Source organism: Periplaneta americana, chromosome 5 (genome assembly GCF_040183065.1).
Source record: "Periplaneta americana isolate PAMFEO1 chromosome 5, P.americana_PAMFEO1_priV1, whole genome shotgun sequence".
NCBI lineage: Eukaryota > Metazoa > Arthropoda > Insecta > Blattodea > Blattidae > Periplaneta > Periplaneta americana.
Window position 1 is genome coordinate 146,221,772 of NC_091121.1, and position 12,125 is coordinate 146,233,896.

At 34.5% G+C, this 12,125-nt stretch overlaps 1 protein-coding gene across 5 annotated transcripts in view; it reads right to left on the reverse strand.

Annotated features, from left to right (window-relative positions):
• Window positions 1-12,125, reverse strand: part of LOC138700207 (retinaldehyde-binding protein 1-like) — a 256,175-nt gene that overhangs the window by 24,735 nt on the left and 219,315 nt on the right. For all 5 annotated transcript variants that reach the window (XM_069826654.1, XM_069826649.1, XM_069826653.1 and 2 more), the window contains one exon: window positions 8,291-8,422. In XM_069826654.1, the coding sequence (XP_069682755.1) occupies window positions 8,291-8,408 (118 nt within the window). In that variant the 5' untranslated portion in view covers window positions 8,409-8,422. The remainder of the gene's footprint in view (window positions 1-8,290; window positions 8,423-12,125) is intronic.

The window sequence follows — 12,125 nt, forward strand, 5'->3', positions numbered from 1 at the left end:
ACTCTAGTCGTAGAAAGAGGGGGGGGAATCACGTGACAGTTAATTACTTAACGAGGCCCTTTTATTTAAGTTATTTTAAACTCCTGTGTAATATTACGTCGACGTCCAATTCCTAACAGAAATTAATGTTTTCAGAAAAGAGCTAGATAGCCCAGCTACTAGACTTTACAGAGGAGCGAACAGAAGCAGGTGGGGGAAACCGGGATGCGACGTAGGCAAACGGACGACAGTACCTGTGCGAAAATATGATTCAATATTGAAAGTTCTTTCGTCATTGGAAAACGCGAATATATTTCTGGAACGTACTGTACTCACTCAGTACTACTTACGCGCCCTCGGCTCTGTGTCGTGAACGGTTGGAAGTTTACTAGTAGAAGGGGTGGGAGTGAAGTACATTCAAAAACTCAGGTACAATAAAAATTGAAGTAAAAATAAAATGATGTCCCTGTATATATATAAGTTCAATCATAAGACATATCTCTTTGCAAATGTTTATTTGCAATGAAGGCATTAAATATATATTAAAGTTTTCGCCTTATTTGGCATCATCAGATATAGTAAAATGCGTGATCTGAAACTTGAATAAATTGACAAACCAACAGTACAATATACATGGTGAATGAAATCTTCATGAGTTTTATGTATGAAACTAATATAGGTTGTTATAATTGCAATACAAGTTTGAAAGAAAACGAAGGTAGTTGTATATACATACAACTAATGTTACAGGTCTACATACATGATTAAATAGTGAGCAATTGAATTATGCAAAATGTCGGCGGTATTAAAACATAAATTAAAATTTGATTATGAATGAAAATGAAGATATATCATAAATTTAAAATTTACGAAGGATAAAATGTATTGAAATACTATGTAATTAGTGTAACACTATGTTACATTGATGAGTCTTGTGTTTTATGTTGACAATTAATCATTATCATTTATATTCTATAAACTCACCTTCCTGGATCTTTCGGAAGAAGGATAACTGTAACCTATTTATCTTACAATTTATAGTATTACAAACGTCTCCTTGTCCCATATTATTACTCAAATTATTGTATTTTAGCCATTTACAGTTATTACAACCGATAATGAACATTTCACAGTTTACATAGCTTTTCACAAAAATGCGAAATACGGCGCAGTCAATGCCTTTTCGATCTAGACCAGGCCGTAATGTTTGTTCGGGTTTTCTATTTCAGTGTATGGAGCTCAGTGAAATATTATATTATAACTTTAATGCTATCATTGCTAAGCTTTATTTAGTGTAATGTGTTCGTAAGTTCCGTTTACTTCTTGTTGCATAATATGTTGCAGAAATAATTACAAAACTGTGTTATTTTAATGTGAAGAGAATTTTACGTGTTAACATAATCTGTTCGTGTCAACATTTTAAGTTTAGAATGGAAGCTATTTTGAGGTTTAATAAAAATAATTTACAGTATATTGTGATTTCAATTTAGCACATCTACCTTCCTTAATTTCAGACAAAACATTTACCATACCACTCCTATGAAATTAGTGTACGTACAATTGTGTTACTTCGTCTCTTAAGTAGTAGATAAATACAATAATTCAGTACTCAATTGTAGTATTAAAATACAGACAAATTGAATGTCCGGGGTATCATACATGACATTATGCTTAATTATAATGTATAATTGCTGATTTAGGAATATAAGTTAAATATAGTCAACATAACCTATAATTTTCATATGAATGGCAAGGCATTGGAGATTACTAAATTTAGACAGAAAGGGGTAATTGGTACGGTAAACATAACTTATAATTTCAACATATCTAAATATCCGTGCGGTGCAATTGATCGTGCATAAATGAATGTACAAGAATTTCGCAACATTTAATCGAAATAAAGGTAGGTATTACACATACGAACAACGTAATTTTCACACCATAAATAATATTACACCTTAACTCGCAAGTGAATTATGTCTGAAGTGTCTCATAATCATTGTTTTAAATTTTATTAATGGAATTACACTACATTTTAAAGTAACATATGTTACTGTTTATGCATTGCAACTAATTTATATGGTTGAAACGCCGCCCTTCGTGATCGGGTTAAGCCAGTTACTTGGTTTGCCTTACGGTCTGTATTAGATCATGATGGCTGTGGCACAGTCTATTGTTCCTAGTACTCACAGCGCTCCAAGCGGCTAGCAACTATCGTGAAAAATGCAAAAAATCATCCCAAGCTTCGTGACTGTATATAGTAGACTGTGATGATACGACTAGTGTCGTGCATTTCAAGCGCTTTGTTCAGTTAAAGTTTGTCGAGCGTAACAAGAAAAGAAGACTGTTTTGAAGAATCGGATCTGTCCAGCTCGCTCGAATTTTCCCTTTCACGTTCGCTGGTCTCTCCTACCCTCCTCGCCCAACCCGTCATGCTTTTAGCTACGTAAGAATTTTAGAACAAATTAATCTTATGAAGTTTTATTTACATGCAAGAACAAGTAATTTTTATTACAAAAATAAGATTAAATATCCACAGAAAGATACGTACATGTAGGTAAACCACTGTACCAATTACCGACAGAAAGTAGTTATAATTGCATTCTTCACATGATATTCAAATAAATCAGTTTCTGGGTAACAATGTTTGTGTGACTATACGGTTGATGAAGGTATAAGCGTCATATATTACAGGCACTAAGTTCGGTTCAAGTTACTTCAGTCTGACAAAGTTAGATATTCGCCGATGTTCGCTTTGCAGAAGGAGACGTGTAATGTTTGTTCCACCTTGTTATAAAAATATTGGCTGTCTTCCATTCCAACTCCTTCATGTTTTAACAGCGTAAGGATTTTAACACATATCTTGTGATCTAGTTTTTCATATGAATTAAGACGAAGTTTTTAATGTCTTGGTTGCTTCTCTCTTGTGCCAAAATTGCAGGACACAATTTTAAATCGCTTAAGGAATTGAGCACATAATCGGTACTATACACATATGCGTTTTTAAATATATTTTTTGGTTTATTTATAGATATATTTTTGTGAATGTTTAATCATATTAATGACAAGAAAAATTACTTATATTCATTACTCTGTGCAACTTCTCAAGATATATACCTGAAACCCTTATGCAGTTAAAGCATAAAGGCGCAGGGAGAGGAGGAACTAAGGAGAAAGGCACCGAATATATTTAAGGCGAAATATTGAACAAACGCAAAGGAGTTTCGGTTCTACAGACTCAGCAAACTTGAACCGAACATAAGGCCTCTTACCGGTTTTCAATGGACTCGCTTATTTTAGTTTACATGCTTCACTTCTACGTATTGCTGAATGCCTAACGAGTAGGGCGAAGTTTGAAGTATCTTCATATCCCCTCTCATATTCGAACATTGCACGACACTAGTTACGTCCGATAATATTTGTAGTAAAAAGTCACATCTCTGAAGCCAGGTGTTGTGATTGATTTTTATACAGGGTTATTCAAAACTTCTGCGGCAACTCTGAAGGGTGATGAATTTAATTATAAGGAACTCTTTTTATTAAACAACTTATGTCTTCCGACACGTCGTTTCGAAGTTATACATGTTTTTGCGCGGGCGTATACCAATGTATGCGAATGTGTGCATTCCTGTTTATTTGTTGATATGTTGTTTGTTTACGTTTAACGTTCAATACCTTTTCCTTTCAGTTCACTCTAATCATTAAGGGAACCCGTATGTTAAAATTTTAGATTTTCATGCATTTACGTATTTGTAAGTAACTAGGCTGTTTTTACATATAATGAGATAAAATTTTGAACACTCGTTCTTCAAAGTAGGAGAAAACATAATTTAAAATTGCATATAAAACGACGTAGTAGTTTTGGAATAATTCAGATCTAAATTATGCTAATTAATTATACATAATCAATTTGATAGGTACACTTTTCAAAGAATATATTAAGGCTAGAGACTTGAAACTTTGGAGGCCTAGTAATAACGCTTTGGGCTATAATTTGCCACCTCTGCTAGACAGCTGACTTATTTCTTACATTATTTAAATCAATTTCATTTTTTATAATTAATTTACATAGAAAAACAATCAATCCTGTGTCACTGATAATGGAACTAACAATGTTAGAACAGTAATTGTGGTAGCAAACAATTACTAATACAATAATAAAGCACTGTTCCAAATTTCAGACTGATAGCTGCAATAGTTTTTTAGAAAAGTGTACCTAAATTATAAAAAATGTAGTTTTGAGAAAACAGTGGATAAAGTTCAAACTTACAATTACTGTAGTTTCAATGCATCCCTGGATTGTAATCATCTTCCTTTTCCTTTTCTTCTTCTTCTCGTCTTCTTTTCTGGTTCCCCTTTGCAGTCCTATGCTCTTTTGATTGGGTTTGCACCACTTTCTCACCTTCTTTTACTCTTCGGACTTCGATGGCATATAGCTCATGTTCCATACTGAATCCTGGTTTTATGTCCATCAACTCCAGAACTTTCTTTCTGCTGCTACTGCCATCATTGAAAGTGATAACAGCATCCAGGACACCAGTCTTGAGGACATTCAGGCCCACAAACACTGTCTTTGGCAATCTCTTCCATATAGAGTTGTTGAAACTTTCATTGGGGTTTTGGGTGCAGCCGGATGTACATTTCTCTACCAGCTTCTTGTCAGCAAGATCTCTGAATATTGGCTTTACCTTCAACATGACAGCTTCTGGTAGGGTATGTTTGTGATCATATACTACATTTTGAGCTTGTGCCTTATTATAACCGCACCACAAATCCAGACCTTTGGGACAGAGTTGATAGTATGGTTTCTCGTTGGTTGAAATTTTATGGAAGTATGTAACCCATACACTCTTCCTCATTTCTTCCACATTCCCTGTGTTCCTTCTAATGGCTAAGCCATAGTAGGTCTGAAAGAGATCAATTTTTGTATTCGTCAAATGACCCGCTCCAGCGAGTATCTTGCCATCATCCAGTTTTATCCACTTTAGTTCCTTCTTGAGTCTCCCCAGTCGTGCTCCCATTCTCTTGTGGACGTGGCCTATGCATTCAAGTTTTTCAATTTCTACTCCTTCCCCACAGGGCTTGTCTTCTTGTACCTTTTTGAAACCCTTGCTGTCACTATCACCAAGATATTGCACATACCGAATATTCAGAGAATCCTCAGACTGTCTAAAAATGTTCAATGCACCTTGCACCTCCAGTCCTCCAATATAAACTTTATAGTTTTTTGTACATTTATGTACAGTTGCCTTTCCCTGTCAACATATCTGAGAATATTTTGTCAATATTTCCACTGCCAACACCTTGCCAGTGAGTAATGATGTTGCAGTGACAACACCATTGAGTGACATATGCTCTCACTTTTGCCAACTGCCATCGAAAGCCCCACATATGTCTCTATTGTCACCATTCAACTCCACAGTTTCCATTGCAGCTTGTCTCATTGAGGCTTCTGCAATTTCAGAGAGGAATTCTTTTATGAAGAAAACTTCTCTGTCAAACCTAGCAGGTGTAGAAGTAAGATTCATAATAGCACAAAAAGTTTGTGCAGCCTGTCTGCCCTTACCAATGCTTCGCATACCATACACAAGTCTTGTACTTACATTGTACAGCCTATTTCTGTTCATTGCAGATGTCATTGTGGCCTTTACACTTTCACAATTACTGCAATGTAAATTTATTTTTGTTGCCAACACTCTCCTGGAACTAATGTTTTCAAACATTTCCATACAGTCTTCACTATTGCAGAACAGAGTAGCCAACACAATTTTCGTCTTGTACATGTTTTCTTCTTCTTCTTACATGAATTCAAGGAGAAAATAATGATAGAAACAGACTGCAGTCGAACCTGTGGTCGAACGAACTACAGAAGTGCCAGCGTGACGCTAGCGTGCATTTAAATACCCACGCACACTCAGAAATTTAGTCATAAAAAGTCATTGAAAAAGGTCCTACCGCTAATATTGTATATATCAATCTGTTCAGAATTGAATAAGGCATAATATTAAGTAAAAATCTAAAAATCGATGTTTTGGTCAATTTTAACATGCGGGTTCCCTTAATGTTGAGAATGGATGTCTACAGTTGTCCCGAGTTAGCCGACGTAATGTGTTATGGGGAGGCTCGCGGAAACGGAAGAAGAGCTCTCCACATGTACCAACAACAGTTTCAAAACAGAAATCACCTCCACTACACAATGTTTGCTCGACTTTATCAGCGCCTTCGGGACGATGGGTCTCTTCGTCCCCGGCGCATTGGTGGAAGACCGCGTAGACATCCACTCTCAATTGATGATTACACTGAACTTAAAGGAAAAGGTATTGAACATTAAACGTAAACAAACAACCCTTCTCGTCTCTTACAAACATCTCAACAAACAAACAGGGGTGCACACATTTGCATACATTGACGTACGCTTGCGCAAAAACATTATCAACGGCAACTTCGAAACGAGGAGTCGAGAGACATAGGTTGTTTAACAAAATGAGTTCCTTATTGTTAGATATATCACCCTTCAGAGTTTGTCGCAGAGGTTTTGAATTACTCTGTATAATTGCATAATTATGTATTCGCCATGGACTGAAAACAGAAAAGTTTTGGAAATAATTGATAGAATTATTTAGAAAAAAATAGTTTGTAGTAGGATGTGGAGTAAAAATATTATCTTCTTATGAGTTTCCATTTGCCAAAAATCTTAGGGTGACAGATAACCTTTCATCTGTAGTTGTTAAATACTTCATTATCGTATTTTCTTCCTAATTACTAAATTAAATAAAGCGTTGAACTTTCACTATCCATTCTAGAACAATTTTTCTAATCAACACTTCCATTTTCACGTAAATTTAATATATATTCATATGAGAGACATATTTCTTGTTAACAACCAGTTCTTTCAATACTTAGGTCTTTCTTTTTATCTTCACTTCAATATCATCTAACAAAGCACTACTGCAAGAATCGCTGCTTTCTTCTTTGATAGCAGGGATAGTACAGTGATGCTACTTTTACCGTCCCCTACTACTCCGCGAATACTATCAACATGAAAACATGCACGTTTTAGCGGTCAATAGAGATGGTAGATTTTCGTAATAACAATATTGGTGAAATTTTCCCACGTGCTATCACACTATTCAGCAGTCTACTGCCCTGCATTCCAAATAGATAATGCTGCTCAGGATACCAATATTTATCTCATATCATCTTATTTTCTTGTTAGAAGTTTTATCATAAATATCTTCCTATAATACACAACTCTGCTATCTTAATTCTCATAAACTATGTCCGTTTAAGTTAAACTGGCCAACACATTGTCTTTGTGTGTGTTTTCATCGTTACAGTATATTTTTATTTCACATAAACTCCCGGATATATTTATTTGAACATGAATGTCTTTACAATAGTTCAGGACTATCAGTCTAATATCGCATTCTGCGAAGGTTCTCCTCCTGCGAAAACTGAATCCACGTTTATATTTTAAGATGGAAGGGACGTTGGAAGAAGAGCAGTTTGGCTTCAGGAAGGGGAAAGGTACGATAGATGCAATCAGACTGCTACAAACAACCGGCGAAAGGTACCTAGAGGAGAATAAATTAGTGTATGTACTATTTGTGGATTTAGAAAAGGCGTTTTACAGAGTGGGTTGGAATAAACCGATGGGGATCCTGAAGAAAATTGGTATAGATAGGAAAGAGAGATGGCTGCTCTGTAACCTTAATTTGAAACGAATCAAAGTCAGGATAGGAGAAGAAATGTGAGAAGAAGAGAAATAGAGACACGAGTACGACAAGAATGCCCGTTATCATTTACTCTGTTCAACATCTACTTGGAGAATTTATTGAACTATTTTGAGAACATGGAAGAAGTGATAGTAGGAGGAAGAAGAAAAAAGCGCATCGGATTTGCTGATCACATGCCGTTGTTAGCAGAAGAGGAGACGATACTAAGGAGCTGAGTGACAGAGGCTCCCTTCTCTAGCTACAACGTTGCGGTGTGGAGTGAATCGTTCGCTGGTTTGAAATTAGTGGTTTTTAAATTAAATTTGCACGAAAACCGCCCACGTTATTGAAATAAAATGACACAGGGATAAATTATCCTTTATTAGATTTCATGTCGATTTGGACAAAATTCACGATCAAATTCGCAATAGTTACCGAATAAGAGGGTGTTAAACATTTGGGAAAAACATTTTGTTCTGAGAAAACTATGAACTTTCCACCAATATGGTATGACAGTTTTTTTTTACATACAACATGACTCATTTACTCTAAAATATGCAGGATTATTTCACTTTCTCCCTGTATAAATATTTTACCTGTTACTCCACTGGGTAGATGTGGTTGTTTCGACATCCATTCTCTCAGATAGTCCATATTTTCCTTCTTCAAGTTGCTGTTTCTAGACAGCTCTTCTTGGGCAGTTATGGGCGGCATTGTCACCTGTTGAACTAACAAGAAATAGTCATAAATAATTACTTTGGGTGTCAAAGTGCACGGCTTGAGTGAGATTAGATATTGAAATTCAATATTGATTTTGTATTGAATTTATCGGTTTAACATTATTCAATAGTGACACATGTGCGATGTTCTCGTACATATAAATGACGACGATACTTGTCTTGAGTTATATCGGAGAACACGTTCTTCTGGTTTTAATAATTGAAAAATGCGGTCATGCTTACAACTTGGAAAGTAATCCAGCGTATTCGAACTTGATAGCATTCATATTCGGTGACGCAGTCGATTAGTTTTCAATCAGTTAATTGTATTCCAATGAGAATTCATTACTTCAAGAAAGACTGAAAATGAAAATGAACCGTTATAATAGTCATTATTAGTCGCTGATCATGAACAGAATATTTTAGTCCATCTGGAGACTATTAAAAGAGACTTGATTGCGTAGCCTCTGTGTGTTGCTGAATTGATGATAAAATTCTTAAGCTGAAAACGTGTAGTATTGCTTTCAAATATTCGTGCAGTTAGAGACGATTTAATAGGGTTAAAATTAACACACTTTTACGCAATTTTCTTCAGAATTTCAAAATAATTGGTTTATGACAGCTAAAATAAGATATGAAAATTGAAGCGCACAAAATCAAATGGTTTATAATTGTTTTCTATATATCTTATATGCATTTTCATTTGACTTTAAGGGCCGTATTCATAGACATTCTTATTGCGGGCTTCCGGTGGATGATCAGAGAACTAACGTTTTTCGTATTCATAAACCAATGTTAGCGATGTGATATGATATATATATAAAGTGATATGATATATGATAAGATATGATATGATATGATATGATATATGATATGATATGATATATGATATGAAATGATATGATGTATGATATGATATATGATGTATGATATGATATATGATGTGATAATGATATATGATATAATATGATATGATATGGTATGATATATGATATGATATGGTATGATATATGATATGATATGATATGATATATGATATGGTGTGGTGTGATATGATATGATATATGATATATGATATGATATGATATGATATATGATATGATATGATATAATATGATATGATATATGATATGAAATGATATGATGTATGATATGATATATGATGTGATAATGATATATGATATAATATGATATGGTATGATATATGATATGATATATGATATGATATGATATGATATGATATGATATGATATATATGATATGGTGTGGTATGATATGATATGATATATGATATATGATATGAGATATGATATATGATATGATATGATATATATGATATGGTGTGGTATGGTATGATATGATATGATATATGATACGATATGATATGATATGATATATGATATGATATAAATGTTAAATGTTATGTTTTATTTAACGACGCTCGCAACTGCAGAGATTATATCAGCGTCGCCGGATGTGCCGGAATTTTGTCCCGCAGGAGTTCTTTTACATGCCAGTAAATCTACTGACATGAGCCTGTCGCATTTAAGCACACTTAAATGTCATCGACCTGGCCCGGGATCGAACCCGCAACCTTGGGCATAGAAGGCCAGCGCTATACCAACTAGCCAACCAGGTCGACGATATGATATGATATGATATGATATGATATGATATGATATGATATGATATGGTATGATATATGATATATGATATGGTGTGGTATGATATGATATGATATGATATATGATATATGATATGATATGATATGATATGAATCCTGTACAAGTAATCACTCGATAGCCGGGGCTAGTTTAGCACATTCATAGCGCTGGCTAGCGAAATGTCTATGCATAGGAACCTTAGTCTTCATCTGATGAACTACGATTGAATTCTGAATCAATGACACCAGGTGGATCAAATATTGCACTCCTTGATTTTTCTTTCATTGCTCACGCTGTAGGAACAATCACTAAGTCATTTGCACTTTGTAACTGAACTAAAAAATGCATTCTAGCGTTCGCTTCAGCCTATTCTTTAGTTTTTGGCTCCAATCTCTGCTCTTTATTTGCACGTTTTTTATCCGGCCATGCTCTCTATTTATTTTGCAGCGAAAAATTCTGAACATAGTAATTTCACCCACTGGTTTCGATTGTATAACGTCACAACACTATATAGGAGACGCGCTGATAGCCAGGAGCCCCATTCCCACTAACTATGGTGGTTTAATAGGGACAGAAGTTACATATCAGACACCAATAGCAGTATAATTTTAAACTTAATGTATAAATGGATTGCTAGCAGTAGGTTATTTTTTTATATAAGTTAATTAAGAAAATGAATGAACCGATAAACTTATCCTTCAATTCATAAACTTTAATTCGGAAACAGACTACGTGAGTGACGTTCTTGAAGGAGAATGTAAGATGAAAAAATTGACACACTATTCTGAAACACGTGTGTGTGTTTTAAACACTACAATTGGGTGTACACCCGGAGGCAGTGATAATTTATATAATATAGAATAATAACATTACAATAAATATTAAAAGTATTTACAATAATTACCGCAATAAAAAAGAAATAATAATAAAATAAATTTAAATTTAATATTGTTAATTTATTATTAAATAGATGCAATAAACCTAGAACTATAAATAAACACTATGCTATAATTACGCCTACAATAAGCAAAAGTAAACCTAACTTATAAGTACTTCTATTAAACCCAACTATTACCAACTTAATTACATATCACTTTAATTAGTTACACATCAACTTAATTAATTACATGACACAACTTAGATAATTACACCGCACCTTCAAGTACATTTTCAGTCTAATCTTCTCAACCTTTCCCGAAATGTATTGATTTTGAGAGGACCACTCTTGAAGATTGCAGCAAGTGAGGTGTTCCATTCTACAATTGCGCGGTTAACAAAGGAAAATTTTACCACGTCCGTTTTTTGTTTTCTACATTTAAACTTCCTAATATGATCAACTCTGCCTAAGTATGATGATATTAATGTAGCATTGATGTTGGTCCATGCTTTGTGTCCCATTTGTGCCTTAAACAATGCTGTCAGTCTGGTTTTTCGTCGCCTTGATTTGAGAAATTCTCATCCTAAGTCTTCTACTATCTCTTCACCATGTCTCCTGACATATTATGCAGCCCTGCGTAGGATCTTTTCCATTGAATCGATTTGGTTTTGTCTGTGTACGAAGAAAACATAGGTTTCTAAGTTAATTTATGTTACTAACGAAGTTGCTTGAGAGTGATAAAAACATAAAAACATGTTGTTAAGATTCATTAAGTGAACTGTAAACAACGAATTCTTTTACATTCTTGTCATTTGTAACACCATTTTAAAAGTTTATTCCCGACGTTCCTCTTGAACCGGTTCCCACACGTTCCAAGACTTGATGTTTTATAGTAAAGGATTTAATAAGTTCCATATATAGTCTTTCATATCTTTAAGCGGCGCTTCCACTTATGAAAACATACCTATGTTGGATGCTTGCAAAGAGCGAAGTAGAGGCTATAAAATAGTATCCAAGAAGAAAGACTTGCGTAAGACAGGTGCACAAAGGATAGACGCAAGTTAATGCTATCAGGCGGGAGACAGGTGGATGTATATGGGTTATTCCATATGAAATCGATCAGTAAAAAATCTCGCATTTTTTATACTCTTAATTTTTTTCCCTATTTATA